This window comes from Urocampus carinirostris, chromosome 20 (genome assembly GCF_059441175.1).
Source record: "Urocampus carinirostris isolate Australia breed hairy pipefish chromosome 20, RoL_Ucar_1.0, whole genome shotgun sequence".
Lineage (NCBI taxonomy): Eukaryota > Metazoa > Chordata > Actinopteri > Syngnathiformes > Syngnathidae > Urocampus > Urocampus carinirostris.
In genome coordinates this window covers 12,014,408-12,039,286 of record NC_142368.1, presented here as the reverse complement: position 1 = coordinate 12,039,286, position 24,879 = coordinate 12,014,408, and the positions used below count along the sequence as shown (strand labels likewise).

At 42.4% G+C, this 24,879-nt stretch overlaps 1 protein-coding gene across 1 annotated transcript in view; it reads right to left on the bottom strand.

Annotated features, from left to right (window-relative positions):
* The window catches only part of cad (carbamoyl-phosphate synthetase 2, aspartate transcarbamylase, and dihydroorotase), a 34,276-nt gene extending 14,443 nt beyond the window's left edge, over window positions 1-19,833 (bottom strand). Inside the window, exons 1-30 of the mRNA XM_088324806.1 lie at window positions 19,596-19,833; window positions 19,370-19,514; window positions 16,837-16,976; window positions 16,624-16,753; window positions 16,382-16,524; window positions 15,372-15,513; window positions 15,124-15,295; window positions 12,746-12,931; window positions 12,567-12,676; window positions 12,340-12,482; window positions 12,085-12,216; window positions 11,738-11,971; window positions 11,345-11,566; window positions 11,034-11,222; window positions 9,682-9,806; window positions 9,447-9,580; window positions 9,120-9,232; window positions 8,808-8,972; window positions 8,651-8,736; window positions 7,137-7,383; window positions 6,962-7,060; window positions 6,661-6,885; window positions 6,392-6,574; window positions 4,322-4,540; window positions 2,839-3,006; window positions 2,584-2,766; window positions 2,375-2,479; window positions 954-1,199; window positions 731-812; window positions 459-625 (exon numbers count right to left, since the gene is read on the bottom strand). Coding sequence (XP_088180932.1) covers window positions 459-625; window positions 731-812; window positions 954-1,199; window positions 2,375-2,479; window positions 2,584-2,766; window positions 2,839-3,006; window positions 4,322-4,540; window positions 6,392-6,574; window positions 6,661-6,885; window positions 6,962-7,060; window positions 7,137-7,383; window positions 8,651-8,736; window positions 8,808-8,972; window positions 9,120-9,232; window positions 9,447-9,580; window positions 9,682-9,806; window positions 11,034-11,222; window positions 11,345-11,566; window positions 11,738-11,971; window positions 12,085-12,216; window positions 12,340-12,482; window positions 12,567-12,676; window positions 12,746-12,931; window positions 15,124-15,295; window positions 15,372-15,513; window positions 16,382-16,524; window positions 16,624-16,753; window positions 16,837-16,976; window positions 19,370-19,475 — 4,596 coding nt within the window. The 5' untranslated portion in view covers window positions 19,476-19,514; window positions 19,596-19,833. The remainder of the gene's footprint in view (window positions 1-458; window positions 626-730; window positions 813-953; window positions 1,200-2,374; window positions 2,480-2,583; window positions 2,767-2,838; window positions 3,007-4,321; window positions 4,541-6,391; window positions 6,575-6,660; window positions 6,886-6,961; window positions 7,061-7,136; window positions 7,384-8,650; window positions 8,737-8,807; window positions 8,973-9,119; window positions 9,233-9,446; window positions 9,581-9,681; window positions 9,807-11,033; window positions 11,223-11,344; window positions 11,567-11,737; window positions 11,972-12,084; window positions 12,217-12,339; window positions 12,483-12,566; window positions 12,677-12,745; window positions 12,932-15,123; window positions 15,296-15,371; window positions 15,514-16,381; window positions 16,525-16,623; window positions 16,754-16,836; window positions 16,977-19,369; window positions 19,515-19,595) is intronic.
* Between the last annotated feature and the right edge of the window lie 5,046 nt (window positions 19,834-24,879).

Sequence of the window (24,879 nt, the reverse complement as noted above, 5' to 3'; positions counted from 1 at the left end):
AGTTAGCGCACGTAGGGGTGATCGGCGCGTAAATGTCATTGTAGTACTTTCTTCATTTTTCAATCCACAGCAAAACGAGTAGTGTGACACAAACAATATTATCATGTATTATAGAACGGATGGGAGTCAGCTTCCTATCTGCATTGCCAAGTTAAGCAACTCTAGCCTTTAAAGGAACAAGTGTTCTGTAATTTATTGTGACTTCATGCACTACGTTGGTTTGGTTCTGCATGGCTCATTTTGTGCACCAGTAGAAAAACAGTCATGAAATTGACCCCCCCGCAAAAAAAAAATCACATTTCGTTTATCACCGAAGTTGGGTTCGTTGAATGCGGATATGAAACAAAGAAACACAGATCTAGACACACGAAATTAAAAATCGTAGGAATTAACTTGACTCAAGTCAAGTCACGTTCAATCAATGAGACTTTCTCATTTTTTGAATTCCTCTGCAGTACCTTTTGTGCAAGGGTCAGAGAGGCGAGATCGATGATGGCGGGGGAGGTGTTGGGCATGGCGCACACCATGGTCACTCCTCCTGCCAGGGCAGCCGCAGTGCCAGAGGAGAAGTCCTCCTTGTGGGTAGCGCCAGGTTCCCTCAAATGGACGTGGACGTCAATAAGCCCTGGAGGGGAGATAAAAAACAACAACAAATTTTCAATGTCGCATTTGGGATGAGGAATCTGTGAAAGATAATATATACTCTCCATACTTCCTCCAGATCACTCACCAGGCAGTCGGACCAGGGTCTGTGATGTCATGCTGTCAATGTGAGTCTTCACTGGTGGAGTTCGACCGATCTGACGAAGAGCCTACAGGCAAGCAGTCCAACATTCACCTATTACGTTTATTCATAGTGTAATGATTTGTTATGTAGTTTGAGTGTCGGAATATAATGGATTTTCTAAAGCAACATACAGTACAAACACATCCATCACCATTTTAGTGGGTACCTGAACAAAGAGTTTGGTGCATTTGATGTCAATAATAAGCGGCACAGAGCAGTCGATGGCCATGCGGCGGGTGCGGTACCCCTTGGTGACAAAAGAGGAGAGGCGCCGGCCTCCGCTGTTCCTCATCGAAAGGTTCACCACAAGGTCAAAGTGGTTCTCTTCTAGGTAGTTCATGATGCTACGTTGCTTCTCTTTAGTGGGACACTCGCTGACATCTTCTTCGAAGGGCCAGTCCACAGCTGTCACCTGGGAAAAACATTTTTGATAACCGTATTTACGCATTATAAGACATTACAAGGCTGGGAAGGGCCATGGCGCAATTGCTAAGCAGCTTGGTGAATAAAAGGTCCACTGTTGGAGCAATCATTAGAAAATGAAGGAAGCTAAACATGACGGTCAATCTCAATCGGAATGGAGCCCCATGCAAGATATCACCTTGTGGGGTCTCAATTTGGAGGAAGAAAAATGAAGAGTGCAATCCAAAGAACACCATCCCTACTGTGAAGAATGATAGTGGTAGCATCATGCTTTGGGTTTTTTTTCTTCACATGGGACAGTACGAGTGCACTGCATTAAAGAGAGGATGACTGGGGTCGTGTATTGTGAGATTTTGGGGAACAACCTCCTTCCCTCAGTCAGAGCATTGAAGATGGGTCATGGCAACAACCCGAAGCATACAGCCAGGAAAACCAAAGAGTGGCTCCGTAAGGAGCATATCAAGGTCCTAGCATGGCCCAGCCAGTCTCCAAAGATCTTTGGAGGGAGCTGAAACTCTGTTTCTCAGTGACAGCCCAGAAACCTGACTGATCTAGGGAGGTGATATGTGAGGAGGAGCGGCCAAAGATCTCTCCTGCAGTGTGTGCAAACCTGGTGAAAAACTACAAGGAACCTCTGTAATAGCAAACAAAGGCCGCTGTACTAAATATTCTAATACTTAATAGCAGCTATATCACACAAATAAATCGTTAAAAAAAACATGCATTGTTATTTCTGGATTTTGCTTTTTAGTTTCTCTCTTTCACAGTGGACATCCACCTATTATGAAAATTTCAGACCCCTCCATGATTTCTATGTGGGCGGAATAGCAAAATAGCAGGGTGTTCAAATACTTGTTTTCTTCACTGAAGGTCGATCTTTACTCCTACCGTTGCTACCTGGTTCGATCCCCATTGCCACCATTATTATGCAATTGTGGTGAGCAAAAAAAATATATATATCAACTGATCAAAAAGGCAAAAATATGGTAACGCAATTCTAATTTTGCACACATACATTCAAATTTATGGTCAATTGGGGTTTTGGGTGCATTTTACAGTCCGGGGAATACGATAATTAGTCTCATTGTGGAGGGCTAAAAAGGGACATTTTGCATTTGCTTCTCAGAAGTTTACGACTTTTTACGTCCTTGTGGGTCATCTTACCTTGACCCCATGTTCTGTATAGAAATCAGCCGTGCCCACACTAGCGTAAAGGTCGTAACCCATTGCCTCCAGAGCCTGGACTGTGGGCAGCAGCTCACTCTTGTTCTACAAACATCGAAAACAAAACGAATCATCTTATGGACAACACGCTAAATGCTGCTGATGATGAGAAATTGCAAAACTCAAAATAAAACAAAAATAAACCCCACCTTGTAACTACCAATTGATAGCAGAATGTTCTTCTTGGGAATCTTGAAACCGGTGGACAGCATAGCTTTGAGGTAAGCCTCGTAGCGGTTTTCCCCAAAACATGCCACCTCCCCAGTACTTGTCATCTCCACGCCGAGCACCACGTCTGCGCCCGCCAATCGCGAGAAGGAAAACTGGGGAACCTGAGAAGAACGCGCACATGCACTTGATGTCAATGGAGGAAGAGGAGGAAAATATTGTGAACTAGAGCTCACCTTGACTCCAACAATGCCCTTTCCTTTCATAAGGCCAACTGGCTCAACCTCCTCTCCCATGATAACCTGTGTCGCTAAGGCAACAAGGTCCAGGTCCAGTGTCTTGGATACAAAGGGGAAGGAGCGAGAGACACGAACGTTGCACTCAATCACCTTCAGCTGGTCGTCCTGGTGACACAAACATTCAATCAATGTTATTCATGATATAACATGACAAAACAGTGCAATAATTAAAGCTACATTAAAATACCGTATTTTCCGCACTATAAGGCGTACCTAAAAGCCTTTTTTTTTTCAAAAACTGACCATGCGCCTTATAATACAGTGCGCCTTATATATGGATCAATATTAAGTCGCAAGGTCTCGCAACAAAGGCAAGCAGCCGCCGACTAGATTTTTCCTCGTAGGCGATGTGGTCCGCGGTGTATGCTGGGATACATATGCCGGCGTTTCATTTCCCACCCAATGTGTCAATCGTCATTTGAATCGATCACTATTGGCTAAAGTTATTCGGAGGTAAAGGGGGCGGATCCTTTTTATCATTTACAGGCTCGCATAGGATAAAGGGGCAAAACAAAGCCTGCTATTTGCCAAAAAAGATGAATGTGAATAGCAAGTTTGGTTGTCTACAGCATAGAGGAAACACGTTTTACCATTCTGTATTTGTAAATATTTTACTCTCCTGGATTTACTACACTCACGGATATAAGAGGACCATGGTTCCACATTATTATTGAACGCAACGACTTCGGTGAGCTACTCCGGCTATATATTTTCCCAGTATCTTGTTTCAGACTGATCTCGATGTTTCTGTGATGGAGTAGCGGCCTGAGACGGGAGTCGTAGGAGGAGTGTCAAACAAAGGTGCCAACGAAAGCTGCTTTAATGACATTTAAACTTGCAATCGAAACTTACAAAACAAACCAAACAAGAGAGTGGCTCAAGCCGGCAGAATTAAGAGTCCCCCTAGGAACTCACTAACTGAACAATGGTTCCATGGGTGAATTATGTAAAACCCACTACAATGGGTCTTTTTTGAAATTAAACTCAATTCCAAGTGTTTATTGTCATATGCACAGTAAAGTTGCGAGCGAAAAAGAAAATAGAAACTAAAGAATGGTTGGCATTTCTTGAATCCCAAGACTTAAACCTTCCGAAAGATATTTGGAACGATGCATTTGAGTGACATCGTACGGACACCGCATCCGCACGTGTCTACGACACGTATTTGCTTCTTTGCAAGCTTTGGGAATGTTAAGGGGGTAATAAATTGGACTGAACTATCTGACTGTTTTGTCCACGTTCCCATTGTAGCGCCTTATAATCCGGTGCGCCTTATGTATGGAAGATATAGGACCAAAAACTTTTTTTTGGGGGTGGGCCCTATAACCCGGTGCGCCCTACAGTGCGGAAAATACGGTAAATAACATTCGTTCATCAAAAAACAAACAACAATTCCATAAGACCTCCAAATTTTCATCACCTTTGCAATGAGCTGCAGATTGAAAGGTCCCGTGACCTGCAGTTCTTGGCCGATGGCGTGGACGATCACTTTGATCCTCTCAATGGTTTTCTGGTTGAGGTCTTGAGGGGGTGTCACTAGTGTGGCATCACCCGAGTGCACGCCGGCATTTTCCACATGCTCCGACACAGCAAAAGCCATGACCACACCGTCGCACGCCACAGCGTCCACGTCTATTTCCTAATGAATCACATTATTAAGTAACTGCCAGCTGGTCATCCAAAAATTAGATTTACCATAAATTCCAGACTAACAAGCCGCTACTTTTTGTCACATTTTAAACACCGAGGCTTTAACTATGAAGTTGCTTATTATTTTCTTTGTGGCGGGAAAAACATTTTGCCCAGCAACCGTAGACCAAAAAAATGAATGAGTAATTCACAGAAGTCCAATTTAATTGAATGATTAATCATGCCTTCCGTTATTATAATTCAGTCACTTGCACTAACCCTCATAAAAATGGGAAACACAAAACAGGTGTATGATGTTGAGTATAAGTTAGACGCGATCACTCTGGCAGATGAAGGAAATCGACCCGCCGCCCGTAAACTTGGCATACATGAATCAATTTTGAGAAGGTGGAGGCGCCAGCAGGAAGAACTATATAAGTGGTACAAACAACTAGCAGGAGAGCTGAAAATGGCTTCAGGTTTGCACTCAGCAGCCCAAGCCATCAACGTCAAATGCCCCTGGTGGTTGGCCCAGGATTAAACCAGCGGCTCTAAAACCGGTGAGGCTTGTACAAAAACAAAATTGAGTTGCTTCTTAAATTTGAGCATGTGGCTTTTAATCAGGTGTGCTTTGTAGTCCTCATTTTACAGTAGATATTGACCTAAACTACAAGTAGCGGTGGACACCAGGATGATAATAAAAAAAAAGTCTTGACATTCTATTGCGTTTCAGGTTCAGGCAGTTACTCCCCTGGTTCAGCGCTCATTTTGGCTAACACAGTTACATTAGTAACTAGTCGAGGTGTGGTAACATTAGCAACTAGCGCAGCTATGGCAGTGCCGATTTAGCGGCAACAAGCAAGCAATGGTAACGTTGGGAACGCTATCCATCAATGAAAGCATCCCAGAGGCTAGCGTCACGACCACTTGCAGCAGCAAACTGCCCAGCTTGATACAGAGGGCATTTACATTTAAACAAAGAAGTTTTACGATACTGTGCCGATTTTGCAAATGTTCATATCAAAGTGAAATATTGTTGTTTGATCATTATCAAGTAAAAAATAAGTTTTAAAATATCTTGTATTAATCAGGGTTCTCGTTTGCCCGCGTCCCTGCGTCCTAGACGCCTCATTTTTACTGGGGACGCATTGGGTCAAATCAACTTTTTTGACACAAAATTGTCATTATTACCCGATTACATTTTTTTTTTAAACAAAGATTTACCGCACTCCAAACTTTTCGTCAGGCAGATCCGGCAGATGTTGTTTTGGTCTCGCGGTTCCAGTTTTCGTCTGCACGCCGATCTCGAGTAGTGTGGTGAAAAGTCCGTCTCTTTTTAGAGAACCGGCTTTTTCGGCTCAACTCATTCAAGAGAGCCGGCTCTCAAACGGTTCACTTGCTTTGATGCATTATATTACGAATGATTATGTTGTATAAAGAAGTTAAGAAAACAAGGGGGTATAAAAGGAGAAAATGAAAAAAAGACAGGTTTGTGGTTATCCCTTTAATCGGTATATTACCAACAATAATTTGATGCAGAAAATGAATTAATAATTTGATGATTAAAACTGAATGAATATATATATTTTTATTATATATTTGTCACCGATTTACAATTTCAACATCGATAACACAAAATTTTGGGTGACCCAAAGATCTCTGTTGGGACCCATAGATTTTTGAGCATGCGAGTCCCCGGGACCCATCATTTTTCAGAGGTAAAATGAAAACTGATTAATTAGAACTAATTATTCTTATGAAATGGTCAAACATTTATGGTGCAATTTTTTGTTATTATTCCAGTTTGATCCAGAAAAAGCAACAAGCTAGTTTCAATGGTTAACTCTTTTATTGTTCTCACCTTGGCCTCCTGTATGAATTTGGAAATGACGACAGGATGCTCCTTGGACACAGCCACCGCACTGCTCAGGAATTTCTCCAGGTCATTGTCGCAGTAAGCGACATTCATGGCAGCCCCACTCAGCACGTAGGATGGTCGAACTAGACATGGGTAGCCCACTGTCTCACAAAAACTTATAGCGGACTGCAAATAATAAAAGTAGGCTTTTTTTTCTGAAAAAAAGTTTGAAACTTAAACCCCACCTAAAAAACAAAAAGTAGTAATGTCACCTCAGTATCAGAGAGTTCCTTCCACTGGGGCTGGCTGATTCCGATTGTGTCCAGCATTCTGGAAAACTTGAACCTGTTCTCCGCAGAGTCGATGGATTCGGGCGAGGTTCCTAGGATGCGGCACTGCTGGCGGTGCAGCGACATGGCAATGTTGTTTGGCAGCTGGCCTCCCATGGAAAGGATCACACCTTCTGGGTTTTCCATCTCGTAGATGTCCATCACCACCTGAGAACAACACCCCCGTCATATGTCGGGTGGTTTATACTCATTTCTTCTATAATAAAAATTGTCCAAAAGGCACCTCAAAGGAGATTTCATCAAAGTAGAGGCGATCACACATGTCGTAGTCCGTGCTGACCGTCTCTGGATTGTAGTTCACCATGATAGTCTTGAAGCCCATCTGCCGGAAGACAAGTTGATGTTCAAAATCAATCAGGGCTGTAATTTACAGCAACTGTGGTGGTCCTGGGACAGACCTTGCGAAGTTCCGTGATGCAGCCCACCGCGCACCAGTCGAATTCAACACTGCTGCCGATGCGGTACACGCCCGATCCAATCACCATGACATGCATGTCGCTGTAACTCAGGTCGTGCTGGGTGCCGTTGTAGGTGAGGTACAGGTAGTTGGTGAAGGCCGGCCATTCAGCTGCCACAGTGTCGATTTGCTTGACAACGGGCAGGATGGACCAATCGTGGCGCAGCTTCCTTACAGCCAGCTCTGTGCTGTAGTTAGAAAAGGCAAGGACGAAATAATGGGTGTGACCATTTTTCTTCTTTCACAAAGTCAGATGTTCTATTTGTAACCAATGTTCCCTGTAATTTCCCTTACGGGTCTGAGCGTTCACACAAAGTCGGTGAGCAACGCTTGAAACAACAGTGAGCAACAGCAATCCCAAGTGTGGCAACTAAGTCATTATCAAACATGTCCAAAACTTTACATCAAGTTACATTTTGCCGAGTTTCCAGCAATGCAATTTTTTTTTTTCACTTTTGAATGAATTGACTCATGTATTATTCCTAAGGTTGTACAGCCTACAAACGTCATTTGTTTTTACAACAATTCTTTCACAAGATTGCCATTTCTTTTTTTTTCCTAGTATCTTTTGTAGCATAATACTAACATTTTTGGGGGGTTATTTAGACGGTTGCACATATTTTAGTGGAAGTACAATGTTGGCAACAAGATTGACTTGGTATAATTGGAAATTATTTGAATGCAACACAAACTTTTTCTTCTTTTTTTCTAATTTTTTTTAATTCCTTTAAAAAAAATCTCATTGTGTTTATTTTTTCCTAGCTGTTACTTTTTTCTTTTTGTTCTCCATTTACTTTTTTCCCTTTGTTTCTTTCTCTTTTTGTGTGTGTGGCTTTTTTCTTAATTTTTCCTTCTTTTTTCTCTTCCTTTTGTTTCTTTTTTTTCTCAGCTTTTCACTACTTTTTCATTTTGGTATTTTTTTCTTTTTTTGTTTTATTTCCCCTTCCTTTAAGTCATTTTGTGCATAATTTTACATAATATTTGGTCATATAGGGATGAAACAAGCAAAAACAACACAAAGAGCCGTTTAAGACCCAAAAGAAATGGTTTATTTTACTGACCAGAGCCGAAGAAGCCGGTTCTCAAAAAACTGACTTAACTCAACTTCGTTCTACTTCGATTTGACTTCAAAATACCGCATTTAGAACACAGCTTCAGGGGAACCCGTGTATTTTTACCTTCATGCACTGTAACTTTGACTTAATTCGCTTCTTAATTAGCAATTTGGAGCCCTGATTTTTGTGAGCTGGCTAGATTTTCTTGTGCACATAAAAGCTCTGGGTAGTGCGCAATTGCGCACACACGCAGCTTAGAGGGAACATTGCGCTGGATAGAATTTTCTTGTGCGCTGATGATGTGCGGGCAGTGCGCGATTGCGCACACGCGCAGCTTAGAAGGAACATTGTTTGTAACCCTAGCTCAACTATGAAGCATTACAAAACAAACTCTCCGCACCTCTGCACAGCTTGTGCGATCTGCTTGTCGGAGAATCCCAGCTGCTTTGCCTTGCACAGTACCTCAGGCGGCATGAGACTCCCGTCCTGCTCAATAGAATCCAGAGGAATAAAAGACCCATACTCTGGTTCTATGGTTAGTTAGATATCCGTCCCACCTGGTTGAACGTCTCCAGCAGACGCTCGTGATCCGCAATATTCTTCATCTTGTACAAGAACCAACGGTCGATCTTGGTATGCTCATACAGCTGGTCCACTGTGTAGCCGGCACGCAGGGCGGCGGCAAGAACAAAGATCCGCTTATCCGTCGGTGTCTGGAGCTCCTGTGAGAGGTGCATTTTACTCCTTGTTTGTTTTTTAAAAAAAACATTCATCATTCATTCAACTGCTTGGGTAATAAAATCGATGATTACTTTTATCAACCCCAAAGATGACGAATGTTCAATCAACAAGCTGTTAATGTTGCTTACCTGTTCAGACACAGGCTTGATAGTGTAGTCAAAACCAACACAGTTTTCGTCCACCATCCTAAGAGCCTTCTGGAAGGCCTCCTCAAAGCTGCGTCCAATAGCCATCACCTCCCCTAGACAAATAATTGTTAAGATGGAAAACTGAAACCCTCATTTTTAGCATATTTTATTGGGGAAGCAAAATAATTACAGACATGTACTATCAATAAAAAATATATATATTCTACATAGATGAGTTGACAAAGATCTTCTTAAATGTTGAACAAATAACATTAAAAATGCACTTTACCATAACACAGTATCTCCTTTAACAACATGGTTACTTACCAACACTCTTCATGGAGCTTCCAATGTTAGTGGAAACCCGAAGAAACTTGCTGAGATCCCAGCGAGGCACCTTTACAACACAGTAGTCCAAACTGGGCTCAAAGTTGGCCGTGGTTGAGTTGGTGACAGAATTCCTGTTCCGGGAAATAAAAACACACACATACACGAGATGGATTAAAAATTATAAAGTGAAATCATTGTTTTAGACATATCAGCCTCATCATCTTCATCATACTTGAGCTGTGGCAGAGGGATCCCCAGGCCGAGTTTTGCTGCGACATATGCCAGTGGGTAACCAGTCGCCTTGCTGGCCAAGGCAGAGCTGCGTGACAGGCGGGCGTTCACCTCGATGATGTAGTACTGAAAATATGTTTAAAACAGTGCAGTTCCATTAAAACAATATTCTAAGTAAGCTCTAAATTCTTGTGTAATATGGCAATTTATATACTACACACTGAAGCATATTTTGGGTAACAGTTTCCAGCAGATTATTACTTAGTTTTTCTTATTTATATACAAATGATATGCTCGTGAATTAGTACCGGGAAAGACATTCGTTTATAACAATAATTAACTATTGATATTCAAAGGATATCACATGTTTTGAAACGCCCTGTACTGTACAATGATTGAAACATTATTGACATATTTTTCATTGTTAACTCAGAGTAATTAAGAATTTTCAACCCTTTTATCTAATCCAAATATTTGACAAAGATTAATTGGAACGGGAGATCGACAGACGGGTCGGTGCAGCGTCCGCAGTCATTCGGACCCTGTGCCGGTCTGTCGTGGTGAAGAGGGAGCTGAGCCGAAAGGCAAAGCTCTCGATATAATGGTCGATCTACGTTCCTACCCTCACCTATGATCATGAACTGTGGGTTATGACCGAAAGAACACTATCCCGGATACAAGTGGCTGAAATTAGTTTCCTTTGCAGGGTGTCTGGGTTCTCCCTTCTAGATAAGGTAAGAAGCTCAGTCATCGGGGAGGGACTCTGTGTAGAGCCACTGATCCTCCGCATTGAGAGGAGCCAGTTGAGGTAGCTCAGGGATCTGATAAGGATACCTCCTGGACGCCTCCCTCGGGAGGTGTTCCACGCATGTCCCACCGGCAGGAGGCCCCGGAGGCGACCCAGGACACGCTGGAGAGACTGTCTCTAGGCTGGCCTGGGAACGCCTCAGGATCCCGTCGGATAAGCTGCAAGAGGTGGTTGGGGATAGGGACGTCTGGGCTTCCCTTTTAAGGCTGCTGCCCCCGCGACCCGACCAAGGATAAGGGGAAGACAATGGATGGATGGATAATTGGAATTCTTGCAGAGGTAAATAAACATAAGGCTATCAAGAACACAGCTAGTGATAGCAACTAGCTAAGATCAGTAGTTGCAAGGGCTGTAAACGGTTGCAGCCCAAGCGCTGCTAATTCTACTATAGATGGCATCATTGACAAGATTGATAGTGTTACCCGTTATTGACACTGGCATTAGAAACTCGCTCTATTTGTCAACTGTATTGACGTTTGAAGAGAGACATAGAAGAACCAATCCATTTTCAGAAAAAGTGTAAACATCGCCATTTTGTATTGTACCTGCTCTGATTCGGGATTAAGCGCATATTGGATGTTGCACTCTCCCACGATGCCAAGATGGCGGATGACCTTTAAGGCTGTGCTCCTAAGCATGTTGTACTCGCGGTCGTTGAGTGTTTGACTGGGTGCCACCACAATTGACTCTCCTGTGTGGATGCCCAGTGGGTCAATGTTCTCCATGTTACACACCTGATGAGAAGGAAATTATGGAAAAATAGTGGTATTTGAATCCCATATATGGAAGTGCAATTGAATACGTGATTTCAAGAAGCAAAATGCATCAAACGTGAAGGCACCAAGCTCGGACTCACAGTGATGCAGTTGTCGTAGGCGTCGCGCACCACCTCGTACTCGATCTCCTTCCAGCCCTTCAGCGACTTGTCCACCAGCACCTGCGAGGTGTGCGAGAAGGCCGACGTGACCAGAGAGGTGAGCTCCTCGCGATTGTTGGCGAATCCCGAGCCCAGGCCGCCCAGGGAAAAGGCAGATCGCACAAGCACGGGATAGCCCAGGCGCTCAGCGGCAGCTACTGCCTGAGGACAGAACCAAAAAAGAAAATCCCTAGTCAACCAGACTCCCATTTCCTAACAACGAGCCTCCTAATTTTTTGCTAAGAGCATACCGTAAATAACTCCACAGCAGTTTAGATGTGATTGCAGATTTCAGTATTTAAATGCATAAAACAATTGAAAACATCCACTCACTTGCTCCACAGAAACAGCAGCCTCACTAGGCGCCACATGTTCGTTGATCTCTTCCATCTTCTCCACAAAGATCTTCCTGTCCTCAGTCATCTCGATGGAAGCTACTGGCGTGCCTAGAACCCGCACGTTGTACTTCTCGAGCACGCCAAGCTTAGTCAGCTCTACTCCACAGTTTAGCGCTGTCTGCCCGCCGAACGTCAGCAGGACGCCGTCTGGGCGCTCGTTTTTAATTACCTTGGGAATGGGTGACACCACCGTATTAAATCCATAATTTCTTTAACGTGATTATGATCTTATAGAGCAGACGATTCCTTATGTTGATTTGTTTTTATACCAATAAGGCATACCTGAGTGACATATTCTGATGTGATGGGCAGGAAGTAAACCTTATCTGCCAAACCTTTGGAGGTTTGTACTGTGGCAATATTTGGGTTGATGAGAACTGTCTGGATGTTCTCCTCCTTCAAAGCCTTAATAGCCTTAAAAAACAGGAGTAACCTTTGTTTTAGAATGATGTACAGTAAATTCTTATAAAGAAACAGTACATGTGTAATTTTCACTTTTAAAAATCGAAGCGGAGACAGAATTACTGCATTAATCACCTGAGAACCCGAGTAGTCAAACTCGCCAGCCTGGCCAATGGAAAGCCCCCCAGAGCCCAGGATGAGGACCTTCCTTGGTCGGGAAACCTCTTCAGGCTTGGGTGCACCCAAATGAGTGAGCAGGTCCATCAGACGCTGCTTCACTGAAAAAGTAAAAGGTGTAAAATTATCATACTACCAAAAACAGGTTCAGCAAAACAATTTCATGTTGAAAGCGCATATATTACCAGATTTCCCGGCATGGCCCTCCTTGTGGTCCCTCACAGTGTTTAGGAATACATCAAACAAGCCGACCAGATCCGTTGGGCCGGCCATGTGCTCAGGATGGAACTGGACACTAGTTTGGAACAAAATTTAAAGATAACTTTCAGGAGGTCACGGGAAAATGACATTTTAAGTAGGCTACCTGAAAAGAGGCTGCGTGTTGTGCACGATGCCTTCGTTAGTGTGGTCGTTTGCATTAGTGAAGAGGACATCCCAGTCGCTTGGCAGTGTGTCGGGGTCCACGGCAAAGCCGTGGTTCTGGCTTGTAATGAAGCAACGGTCCGTTCCCTTGTGGATGCAAGGCTGGTTGTGGCCACGGTTACCATACCTGCCACATTTATAAGTGAGAACATGAATTAAAAATAAGGGTTTAACCCATTTTTATGCAAAAAAATACAGATAACTCAAGATGTAATGCTACAACTGGCCCATGTGTGATACACTGTCCACTCCGATCTATGGATACATTCCCAAGAAGTTCCAACAAGTTGTCATTCCACAAATATTTCTTGGCTGTGATAACCTTGGGTAAACCCGATAAAACAGAAGCCGAACATCTGTGTTTGCAGGGCCATGATTTAAACATTGACACACAGCTGCTGAGAATGACAAGATAATTCATTTCACATCAAGAGGAGTTAAGTGGGTCACTGACATGTAGATCACACAACCCGGACTTGTTAAAAAGTTGGAACTGCAATGACTTGTTCAAAAGGTTTAACTTGAAATGATAAATAACTGACCGACACACAACTAGCTGCTGATTTGAAATGTTTTTATTATATTCTCATAAAACCCAGCAAAAGAGTTAAGTGCTTTCAAAAAAGTTGGCATTATTCTTGCATTCCAGTGCGAAAAAACAAGTCACTTGAATATTTGCCATAGCAAAATAGTCTCATCTCATCTCATTAGCTGCACCGCTTATCCTCAGTAGGGTCGCGGGAGTGCTGGAGCCCATCCCAGCAATCATCGGGCAGTGGGCAGGGGACACCCTGAACTGGTTGCCAGCCAATCGCAGGGCAGACAGGGACAGACAACTCGCTCGCTCATTTACACCTAGGGACAATTTGGACCGGCCAATCCACCTGAAATGCATGTCTTTGGAATGTGGGAGGAAACCGGAGTGCCCGGAGGAAACCCACGCAAGCACGGGGAGAACATACAAACTCCGCACAGTAAGTCCGGTAGGTAGCTGGATTTGAACCCAGACAGGAGGTTCCCAAGACCTTAGAACTGTGCTGCACACGCGCTAACCACTGCGCCGTGCTGCCTCTAGCAAAACAGTAATATTTGTAAATTATATTTGCTTCTCTCAAACCTTAGCGCCAGTCAATCAAATTCAGGAACGAATGGATTGAATGTCACACACAAACTATGCTTTTATGACCTAAAATTTCTCATAGTTTCCATAGTGCAGTGGTTAGCACATTCGCCCAAAACGCGGGGGGTCCCCGGTTCGAGAGTGATGGGCGTCACCAGACTGTACTTGCCCAAGACACATCATAGGAAATGGTGCCCCTATGGCCCTATTGGTTAAGGGATGCAACCGCCAACCCACCACTGTAAGTAGTTAGCTTTGTAGTGTTATCGTGAAAACATTAGCCAAAGAACATCTAATGCAGGGGTGTCAAACAGGCTGCCCACGGGCCAGATCAGGCCCGCTAAGGATTGAATCCGCCAGAAAACGTTTTTAGAAGCGCAAGAGAAAAACAAACTGCAGGTTGAACTTGATGTTGCCAAAGCCAGGTGCCTCGAACAAAGACACTGTACTTGTATCTCTCTCTCTTACTCTCTCTATTTCTTTCTCTCTTTCTTTATCCCGCCCTCTCTTTTTTCTCTCTTTCGCTTTCTCTTACTTCTGTCTCTCTCTTTTTCTTTCTCTCTTTATAACTATAGCCTTATCCCCCTTGTTTTATAACCTTATCTTCTCTGTTCCTTTATCTTCTTGGCTCATACCTCACTGTGAATGTGTAAAACTGGAGTGTCATGCCCAATTTCGTTGTCACAATATGTTAACCCATTTTGAAACAATGACAATAAAGGTATATTCTATTCTATTCTAATCTACTAGTCCAGCCCCCGAGAAACTGTTTGTTCCATCGTGTGGCCCCCCCGAGTTAAAATGAGTTTGACACCCCTGATCTAATGGCTAACAAAAATGTGGAAGCAAAGGGACAATGTCTTGTTGGTAAAAGCTTGGCAGAACTCCAGTTTTGACAGCCTCCGCCATCTTTTTCCTTCTCATGTAAATTATGAAGAATAATTAACCACGTTGTGGACAATTGCTCCGTTTGTGAACGACACATTACTAATTCAGACTGAAGTGAAGGCCCAAAGGTAAAATTAACAACACACCAGTGAGGTACAGATAGCGTAAACAAAGCTGGTAGCAGCACTTGCCCATCCTAAAATTTAGCAGAGCATGATGTGCTTTAGAATGTAAATGATACAGCTGAGCCACAAAGATCGACACCAATGAATAAAAACGGAAATCACTTTGATACACAATGAATTACTCACTTCATTTTGTAGGTCTTTGCTCCGATGACAAGGGAGAGCAGCTGGTGTCCCAGGCATATTCCGAAAACAGGTTTTGGGCTATCCACCAAGACTACCTTGCGCAAGTTGTCGATGGCGGCCTGGCAGAGAAGGGGATCGCCGGGACCGTTGCTGATAAACAATCCGTCAAATTCTAGAGTGGAGAAACGAACTCAATATTAATAAACAACGGCTGATTGTTTAGCCGTGACACTGTGTGTGATTTTGACCAGCAGGGTCCAACGGATGGTCCCAAGGTACAACGGTGACGCGGGCCCCTCGCTCGGCCAAGCAGCGGATTTGGTTGTATTTGATGCCGCAGTCCACCACAGTGATCCGTAAGTTACCACTGGGGTTGAATAACTTAGGCTCCTTGACAGAAAAACAATCAAATTAATGTTTATAAACTAGCAATATTCAAACTTTATTGGTAGTAGAGACTGATTTACAATCAATTTTCAGGTCAAAGGCTTTGTTATTTGCCAGGGGAAAACAACTAACTGTTGATTGAACCTAATCCATTGCCATTGACAGCCACTGTTGTGTAGGGCTGCACCGATAAGTTAGACATTGTCCACAAAAATCGATAAAAGAAATAATCGACAATGAATTTCATTGTCTACTACTGTCGCCAGACATGTTTTTCCAACAGAGAGAGGCATCGCTACAAAAGTGCTAAAAAGAAGGCAGAAGCAAGTGTCTTTGGATAGTTATTTTAAGAGAAAAGAACATCCTGTAGCCAGTCATCCGTAGCCAAGAGATTTGAAGGTGTGAGCACCCCTCATATAGAAGAGCTCCCTGAAGTTTTTATGGAAGGGGACTCTCCTTCCAAACAATAATTTTCCTTCCTCCTCCATCCCTCTCACCGTCCATCTGCGCCTTCTGCTGACCACCACAAAGGTAAAAAAATCCTATTCATAATTCTTTTCTTTATGCTTTTTTTATTTTTACACGTTCATGTTAGCGTAATCTTTTGTACGGAAGATTACGCTAACGCGAACGTACGCTTAGCCTGGGTTACATTTATGTTATTGGTGTCTTAAAGGTAAACAAAGGTAAACATTCAGGGTGTTGGAACGGATTAAAACAATTTACATTATTTGTAATGGGAAAAATGATTTCTATGTTCGAACAAATCGCTTTTCGAACAGGGTTCTGGGACGGGTTATGGTCGAGAACCGAGGTTCCACTGTATTTGGTTTAAGAGAATTCAAGAATGTAACAGAAATATAAGCCTCACCTTTATGGACACCTCCTGGACCAGGTTCTTCTTGTCTGGATTGTCAAATGGCACGCTGTCCTCGGGTGTCCCCTCCAAAACCAGCTTTCCTAACATGGTCCCCTTCTCACGGATCTTTTTGGTGAGGCAGCGGGTGTCGATGCCTATGCGAGAACACAACAAGCTCAATGCAGGTCCTTTATTTGAAAAAACTGCTTTAGAGTAATTTTAACCAATTCACAAACTCTCTAACACGTTCCTACCTTGAAGGCCAGGAACTCCCTGCTCCTTGAGCCAATGGTCCAAAGATTTGACTGAGCTCCAGTGGCTCGCACTCTCCGAAAGCTCTCCAATGATCAGCGCAGCGGCATGGATCTTTGATGACTCGAACCACTTCAAGAAGGGAATTGGAACTCCTTGATAATCCTGCTTTTAAAATATCTGTTCAACAAAACTCTAGCTTCATCTCACAACACCTTGCTCAGACCAAAGGCACCCTCTTCTTCTGCTGGCACGCCATAGTTGCCCACCAAAGGGTAGGTGAGTGTAAGGAGCTGGCAGCGGTACGATGGGTCGGTCAGAGCTTCTGGGTAACCCACCATGCCTGTCTGGAACACTTCAATGGGAAAGTAATACACTCATTAATAGAAAATACAAACCGTTACATAATTAATGTCATGACTATGTTGCAGAGGTCAAATCCTAAACCCAAGCCCAGCCTGAAATGTCAATCATTACGTTTGGGTTGGGCTTCTCTCTAGCAGATTAAAAAAATTATATATATACAGTGTATGTGATGCTACGCTAACATCAAAGCGCACTAAGGCCTTTCAAGGCCATTAGTAGTTTTGGCCACGAGAGATCATGGTCTGCAAAAAAAAAATCCTGAAGTCGCATTATCACAACACATCCCGAACTCTTGGAATGAAAATTCAAAGAACTCTTTCCTTTCTCTGGTTGTTTTCAACCCAACATTGTCGTTCCTCGTTTCTCCGTCTCTTTCTCTGCGCTAGATTCTTATTGACGTATTGCTGCTGTGGTTCATGGCCCAATTTTAAACGCAGCAAAATGACAAAGACAGCCTTCAAATAGTCCTGTCAACTCTTTAAAACGATTTTATTAGTGGAAAATTGTTGGTTAATGTAACCTCTGCAGACACAGAAATATAAAAGATAGTCGTTTCAGTTAGATTTCGTAACAAGACAGGCTTCAGTTTTATTTATATTAAATCGCCTCTCCTTCCCTTAAAAACCCACAAATAAAACATTAAACTGCGGGTTTGCTTCGAGCTCGGTCTTGCAAATCCAAGTAATTTGCCGGGCTCAGACTGGGTAAAGCTTTAAAATCCCGATCTTGGGTCGGGCTGGATTTCTTTTAGGCCAATCGTACCCCTCCTATGTTATAACAGTGTTAAAACCAGGTTGTAATTATTAGAAGTAGAACTAAAATAAAAACTATCAACCACTAAGACATTGTGTTTAAGACAACTATTTCCTAAGCCAGTTAGAAATCCAATTTCCTAAAAATCACTATGACCCAGTAATGAAAGTAACGCGTTACAAAGGAGCGCGTTCCAGGAACTTGATAATTTTGCCCGGGAACAAGTTCTGTACTGTGTTATTAATATTTTGTAATTCAACTGGCATTACAACACGGTGCGTTACTTCGCATCTTTTTAGAAGCAAATAGTGGATTATAAAGTTTATAAAGTTTTTTGACAATGTCTCCTTTGTTTGGTGAGTAACAACATTATATCCACAAGCAACATCACTCATCAGTGATGGATGGGTGCATAATTACAAAATAGAACAGAATACTGTGACAGCGGCGCCCTCTTAAGGACCGAGTACGAGGGCCTTGAATTTATCCCAACTGATATTCTCCCTACCGTGTATACTCACATTCAAACTGAAGCTACAACTATAAAATACTCAAATCAAGGCGTCAGTTTATATGTGCAAAATTGATTGTGTGTCACCAATAGCGAAGGGTAGGCAGAGCATGGGAGGGGGCGTGGCTTATACAGGAACAACTAAATCAATATGGAAAATGTGAGCACAGAATTCACAGTGAAAGAGTGCCGAAATGTTTTCATTATGGAATTGCCTGAAAAAAAAGAAAACATTTTGGACATCGCCGAGAAATGGAGCAGATCTTCAAGTTGTTTGAAGAGACAAACTGGATATGGAGTGTCTTGGCTAATTGATCATTTGCAAGCTCTCAAGATTGCACCAGCCAAAAAATATGAAAGGTTCAACGCTTCCACAGGTAGGTGTACAGGTTTTCTTCTACTTCTTTTATCATGTGGTTATTTTTAAGCAGTTCTAGGTCAGCTTCAATGTGAGTATATACGGTAATTTCTAACTAGTAAGTACTTACAGAGTAATGTGTTACTTTTGAGTCTGTAATCTGGTGGGCAAATGCAATTACCTTTTAAATGAGGTAACTAGTAACTGTAACAAATTACTATTTTTCAGTAATGCGCCCAAATACTGGACACATCCGTAGGCTGTTTACAGATCAAGTCCACTGGCATTGGCTCAGGAGGTAAAGCGTTCGTCTTGGGATCAAGAGGTTCGATTCCCGGCTCCTCCGTGTTATTTGTCGAAGTGTTCTTGGGCAAGACCCTGACTATTGGTTAGTTAGTGTGTAAAAGGGGAAAGTGTGAAGCAAATTGTAAAGCACTTTGGGAGGTCTTCATTGACTTGACCAGACCATTACTCAGGAGATCTAAGAAGGCTACCTGGAACAAACCCTGATCTATTGTAGGCCAAGTTGTATAATACCTTGATTTGAGGTATTCAATTGTCAATGAAACCATTGTTTATAAATTAATAAATCTCCAAGAATTTATAGAGTAGCTCCTTTAGCACTTACATTAAAAAAAACAACCAAGATTATGGGCATGTTCCAGCAAGTCAACAAACAGGTTCGTCAAGACGATTGTACGGAATTTGTGTCAACAACATGGCAAATAGAATACCGTTTTGGAGGCTATATCTCACGTACCAACTTCGCCTGAAACTGACACATTAGCACCGAATAAGGTGCCGGTAAAGCGCGTCCCGTCCTCCAGGATGAGGTTCGCCGTGGTGGTGGAGGTCTTCTCGGACATTTTTGGTTCTTCTCCCCGGTCCCGTCTAGTTGCTGGTGCCTACGAAACGAGCGGGTCATTTTCAACTCACAACCAGATGGAAAGGTCTCAAAGTGGGGGAAAACGACCATTTGGAGTCACCTTAAGATGATATTGTGCAGAAAGGACCTTTTAATCGGCGGATAATGATGGAGCGGTTTGGTTTCTAAGTGTGTTTCCCCGGAGGAACGTGAAGGTGAGTGCCAAGCCAAGGATGCCCCCACGTGTGCGAGCGCCAACGAAGAGGAGGTTGCCCCGCGGTTCCTCTCGTTCGAAGAGGAACATTCAACTTCCGGTGTCGATTTTCAAAACAAAGCTCAATTGAAATCAGCGAGTTGAAAAAAAGCGAAACAATCGCACTGTTTCTTTAATAAGGGGGTTTTGGGGTTTTAAGGGTTATTGTTCTATCTTCGTTATTCATTATCCATTATCCGTTATCGGTCAGTTCATAATACGCTACAAAGCCTAGGAGCCGGGACACTTACTCTCAGCCAAAAGGCCAAGCTAAGGTCCTATCCCTAAAGCCTTGCTGCGATCATAATAAGACCCACTAAATGTTGTTAAAGATTGACTATATTTGAATATTCCAAGCGTGTTTGCGAAAAATGAGGGTAATCGTGTTTTCCCCCCCGATGAGAGAATCAAAGATTTGGTGTTTAATTTTCGCTTGACGAGATGTGTACGTCATCGTTACGTCATTAAGGGGCGGGGCTAATGCACAGGACAACCGGAATAGAAAAATTACACAATTTCCCACCATATGGTCCGAATTATTCTTTTCGTAATCCACACAAATTCTGAAAATAGTTTACGAGTATAAAATTACTAATATAATTGCTGCTCAACAAAATGCAAATAATATCCTCAATAAACAGGGTTGGGTAGGGTTACTTTAACGTGATTACTTTCAATGACTTTTGGATTACTCCAATACCAAATATGCTAATAAAAGACAAAATAAACTAAATATGTATAAAATGATGACTCACAACACGTGGTAAGCTTTCTCTCCTGGCTTTGATCTCCGGCAAAACTAACATCAAATGCGACAGAAACAAAATGAAAATAAATCCAAACAGCATGCCAACATCGTTTTTGCCGTTCCATGTAGAGTATTCCGTTACTCCCTGAGCCTGCGCAAAATTTTGTCATTTTATTCATATTTAATTTATTTTGTCTTTTATTAGCATATTTGGTATTGGAGTAATCCAAAAGTAATTGAAAGTAATCACCTTAGAGTAACCCTACCCAACCCTGTCAATAAATTACTTCCTTGATTTATATAAGGAGTATGCCACAAAATAGTATAACAAAAAACCATTACTATGATACTTTTTGCTGAAGGCCATGGCTCAACATAGTCATGTCAAGTCATGTTTATTTGTGAGGCCCTTAATCACAAAGAGTCTCAAAGGGCTGCACAGACCACAGACTATTGCAAACTACAGACTATTATGACACCATCCCCTGATCTAAAACCTACATGAGGGCAAGGAAAAACTCAAAAACCTTAGACAAGTCATGTTTATTTCTTTAGCCCTTAATCACAAGGAGTCTCAAAGGGCTGCACAGACTAAAGGCTATTATTGCACCACCCCCCTGATATAAACCTACATGTGGGCAAGGAAAAACTCAAAAACCTCAGTCAAGTCAGATCAAGTCATGTTAATTTGTGACGCCCTTAATCACAAGAAGTCTCAAAGGGCTGCACAGACCATAGACTACTGCAAACTACAGACTATAATTATACTATCCCCTGATCTAAAACCTACATTAGGGCAAGGAAAAACTCAAAAACCTCAGTCAAGTCATGTTTATTTGTGACGCCCTTAATCACAAGTAGTCTCAAAGGGCTCTACAGACCATAGACCACTGCAAACTACAGACTATTATTATACTATCTCCTGATCTAAAACCTACATGAGGGTAAGGAAAAACTCAAAAACCTCAATCAAGTCATGTTTGTTTGTGACGCCCTTGATCACAAGGAGTCTCAAAGGGATGCACAGACCACAGATTATTGCAAACCACAGACTATTATGACTCCATCCCCCGATCTAAAAGCTACAGGAGGGCAAGGAAAAATGCAAAAACCTCCACATGAGGAAAATGAAGGCACCTTGAGAAGGGATCACACACGAGGTAATCCCCCTTCATTATGTAGGTATTTTATTACGATAAGATTTATATTGGAGACTGCAATGTAGCTCTAGCTAGTTTAAAGCTTTTACATCATTGTATTTACCGGTAGTTATATTTTACCGAATGCCGAGTATATAAATCTTATTTTAGCTCAGGGGCCACATGGTAGAAAAAGCCCTCTCAAATAATAGCATGAAAAGTGTGCCTTAGCTGAAGGGCTGGGGGTCTTTTTGAAGACTCAGGATTAAATTATGATTCAGGGATGTACGGTTTGAACAATTATCGAGGGGGTTTTTTCCCTTCACTTAAAATGTAATCTCTTGTGCATTTGTTTAAAAACAAAAACAAAAAAGTAAAAACAATGATTGAATTTGTTCCCACTAGTTTATTTAACCTAGGGAAATGTATGCAGACTGAACAGTGACAAATAAATAGCATACAAACAGTTATTTAAATGATTTATTTAATCATAATAATAATAATTTCCTTTGTATTGTCATTCTTTGTAACAATGTACACAGAACGAAATGTCGATACACCTGACCCGTTGTAGCGAGCCGATGAAGCCGCAGCCAACAGAGGGCGCCGCCATTAATTGTTTAATAGTCTTTCTGTTTTTATTTTGATTTTTATGAAATATAGTAACTTAGCTCGTATCTACTATAAAAAGAAGCTAAAGCTTCAGTAAACTCCCGCAAAGATACCATGGAGCTATTTTTTTTAAATATTAGAATTCTTTATTTTGCCCTTTATTTTCTACGGTTGATTAATGGTAAAAAAAAAAACCTACAGTGGATGCTTCGCAAATGGCACCTGGCTTTGACGACATCCAGGACATATCTAAAACTGTGAGTCATTGTTTGGTTCATTTTTCTCTTGTGCTTCTCACACATTGTCTCGCAGGCCACATACAATGATGTGGCGGGCCACATTTGGCTCGGGGGGCACGGGATTAACACATGTGGTATAAATAGCGTTCTTATCCTGCACAGTTATTTTTTTCTGTCCATCAGCCAAAATGTCATTGTTGTCTCATGCATAAAACTGTGTAGAAATAAACTAGAGACGTTAGTGTGTTAGAATTCAAGAGTATGTGTGTGTACTCGTGAGCTTTTGTGCTTTATTCCAAGCGCCCACTCGTTATACAACTTTGTATAAACTGACAATATCTAAAACTTTTATTGTCGAACTAAGACCATACCCAATTTTTGTCACGACCGATACACGCAGGAGACCCAAATGCGTAACGTTTCACACTATGTTTTATTAAGGGATCCGGGAAGTCAGGTCGAAAGGAAAAAGACAGCAATCTGGGCAGGTGGAGCCGGAAGCCCTCGCCAACGAAGCGTGGTCGGATATCGGAACAAGTCAGGCAGCCGGGACGGGAGAACGGAGCGTGGTGGGAGATTGGAACAAGTCGGGTAGCCGGGTCGGGAGACGGAGCGTGGTCGGAGAGTGGAACAAGTCGGGTAGCCGGGACGAGCAGGAAGCCAGGGATCGGGGATCGATACTGGAAAAGGAATCGGGCAGCATACGGGTAATCGGGACAGGAGAATGAAGCTTGGATTGGGGATCGATACTGGTAAAGCAATCGGGCAGGATACGGGTATCGGGGACAGGAGATCGTAGCTTGGATCGGGGATCAATACAGGAAACAGATCGGGTTCAAAATGGGAGCCAGAGTCAAAAGTGCTTGCCTTGCATGCGCTGAGGTTCGCTGACGGACTGACCAGGAGTGAACGAGAATGACGTGATTAAATAGGAAGAGGACTAATTAGGGAACGAGTGGCAGCTGGGGCTGAACGACTCAGCACAGGTGAGGACAATTGACCAATCATGACAAATTTTAAAGATTTGGACATACAGTTTATCAAATATTTAGCGGAAAAACTATTATGTATTTTGTGCATAAAAATATTGCACTGAAAAAAATGTTTTCAAATAAATATAGCTTAATGGCCAGTGTAGCTTAGCCTCCTGGGTAAAACAAGAATGTACACTAAAGACCGAAACCAATACCAAAGTCTTGAGTAGTCCCTCATAATGGTACCACATACAGATACTAAAAGTACATACAATTTACACACTAATCAAATTTAAATATAAAAATAAATACAGGTATATAATGTTCCTTCTGTAAAAAACGACTGATATTTTTTAAGAAATACCTTTAAACCTCAATATTTCTTTACTTGAAAGGACATTGTGTATTATTTAGCTCCCATTCGTGACGGAAAAAAAACGTCATTTAATGAAAAAACAACATTGATTCGAATAATAAGCAAAAATACATGAGCTATCGAAAAACATAAAGAAAACACTTATAGCCCGAGATTTCTTACTTAGAGGGGAGCTCACATTTCTAATTGTGTCACAGACCAGAAACTGACACAGGACTCAACAGCGTAGGTTTCTCAGTTTTTATTTGAAAAGAGAGGGAGCGTAAGGCTTGCTTGATCCGAGGACTGACGGAAAACAGGAGCGAGCAAGGCGGGAGTGACACTTCCGTGTCGGACGGAGACAGGCGGGAATAGTGAGTCGTTGGCCGGGGCTGGAGATCAAAGGCAAGGTCGTGTTCGTAAGCTGGGTCGTAGGCAGGAGGCAGGCAGGTAACGGGGCAAAACGGGTCAGGTAACAGGAGGCAGGCAGAACGGGTGTAATCAGGTCCAGAAACAGGTCAATAACGAAGATCAGGCAGGAAAAAGGCTTAGCACAAACGGAGTCAGACGGGAATGCTCACTGAGCGGAATGCAACAGTTCGCAACGATCTGACAGTCACTGAGAGGAAGCCGGGGGTTTAAAAAGGGAGTGTCCACCAATCAGCTGTCCGGGCTGTTGGTGCCAAACCGGCCGCCGCAGGTGCTCCAAATCAGCAATCACGACAAATTGTTTAATTCGGCACTGGTATCACTTAGTATTGGGACTACAGATACCTTAAAAATGCTAATATCAACATTGATACTGATACCTGGTATCGGTGTTTGTCCATCTCTATTAAAGCGCATGAAAATTTGTTTTTGCATTAGAGGTTATCGAGTAAGGCAGGGTCAAACTCAGTTTGGATCTGGAGCCGGGTCAGTAAAAGGATGTGAACTCTAAATTTGTAGGTTTGGTTTTTAGTATCATGCTTCATCATTCAGCCTACATTAGTAATCTACCCTACATATTGTAATCACGGATGACAAGGTATCTTTTCCAAGCACAACACATTTATTAACAAAAAAATGGGGGGAAAATGTCATAA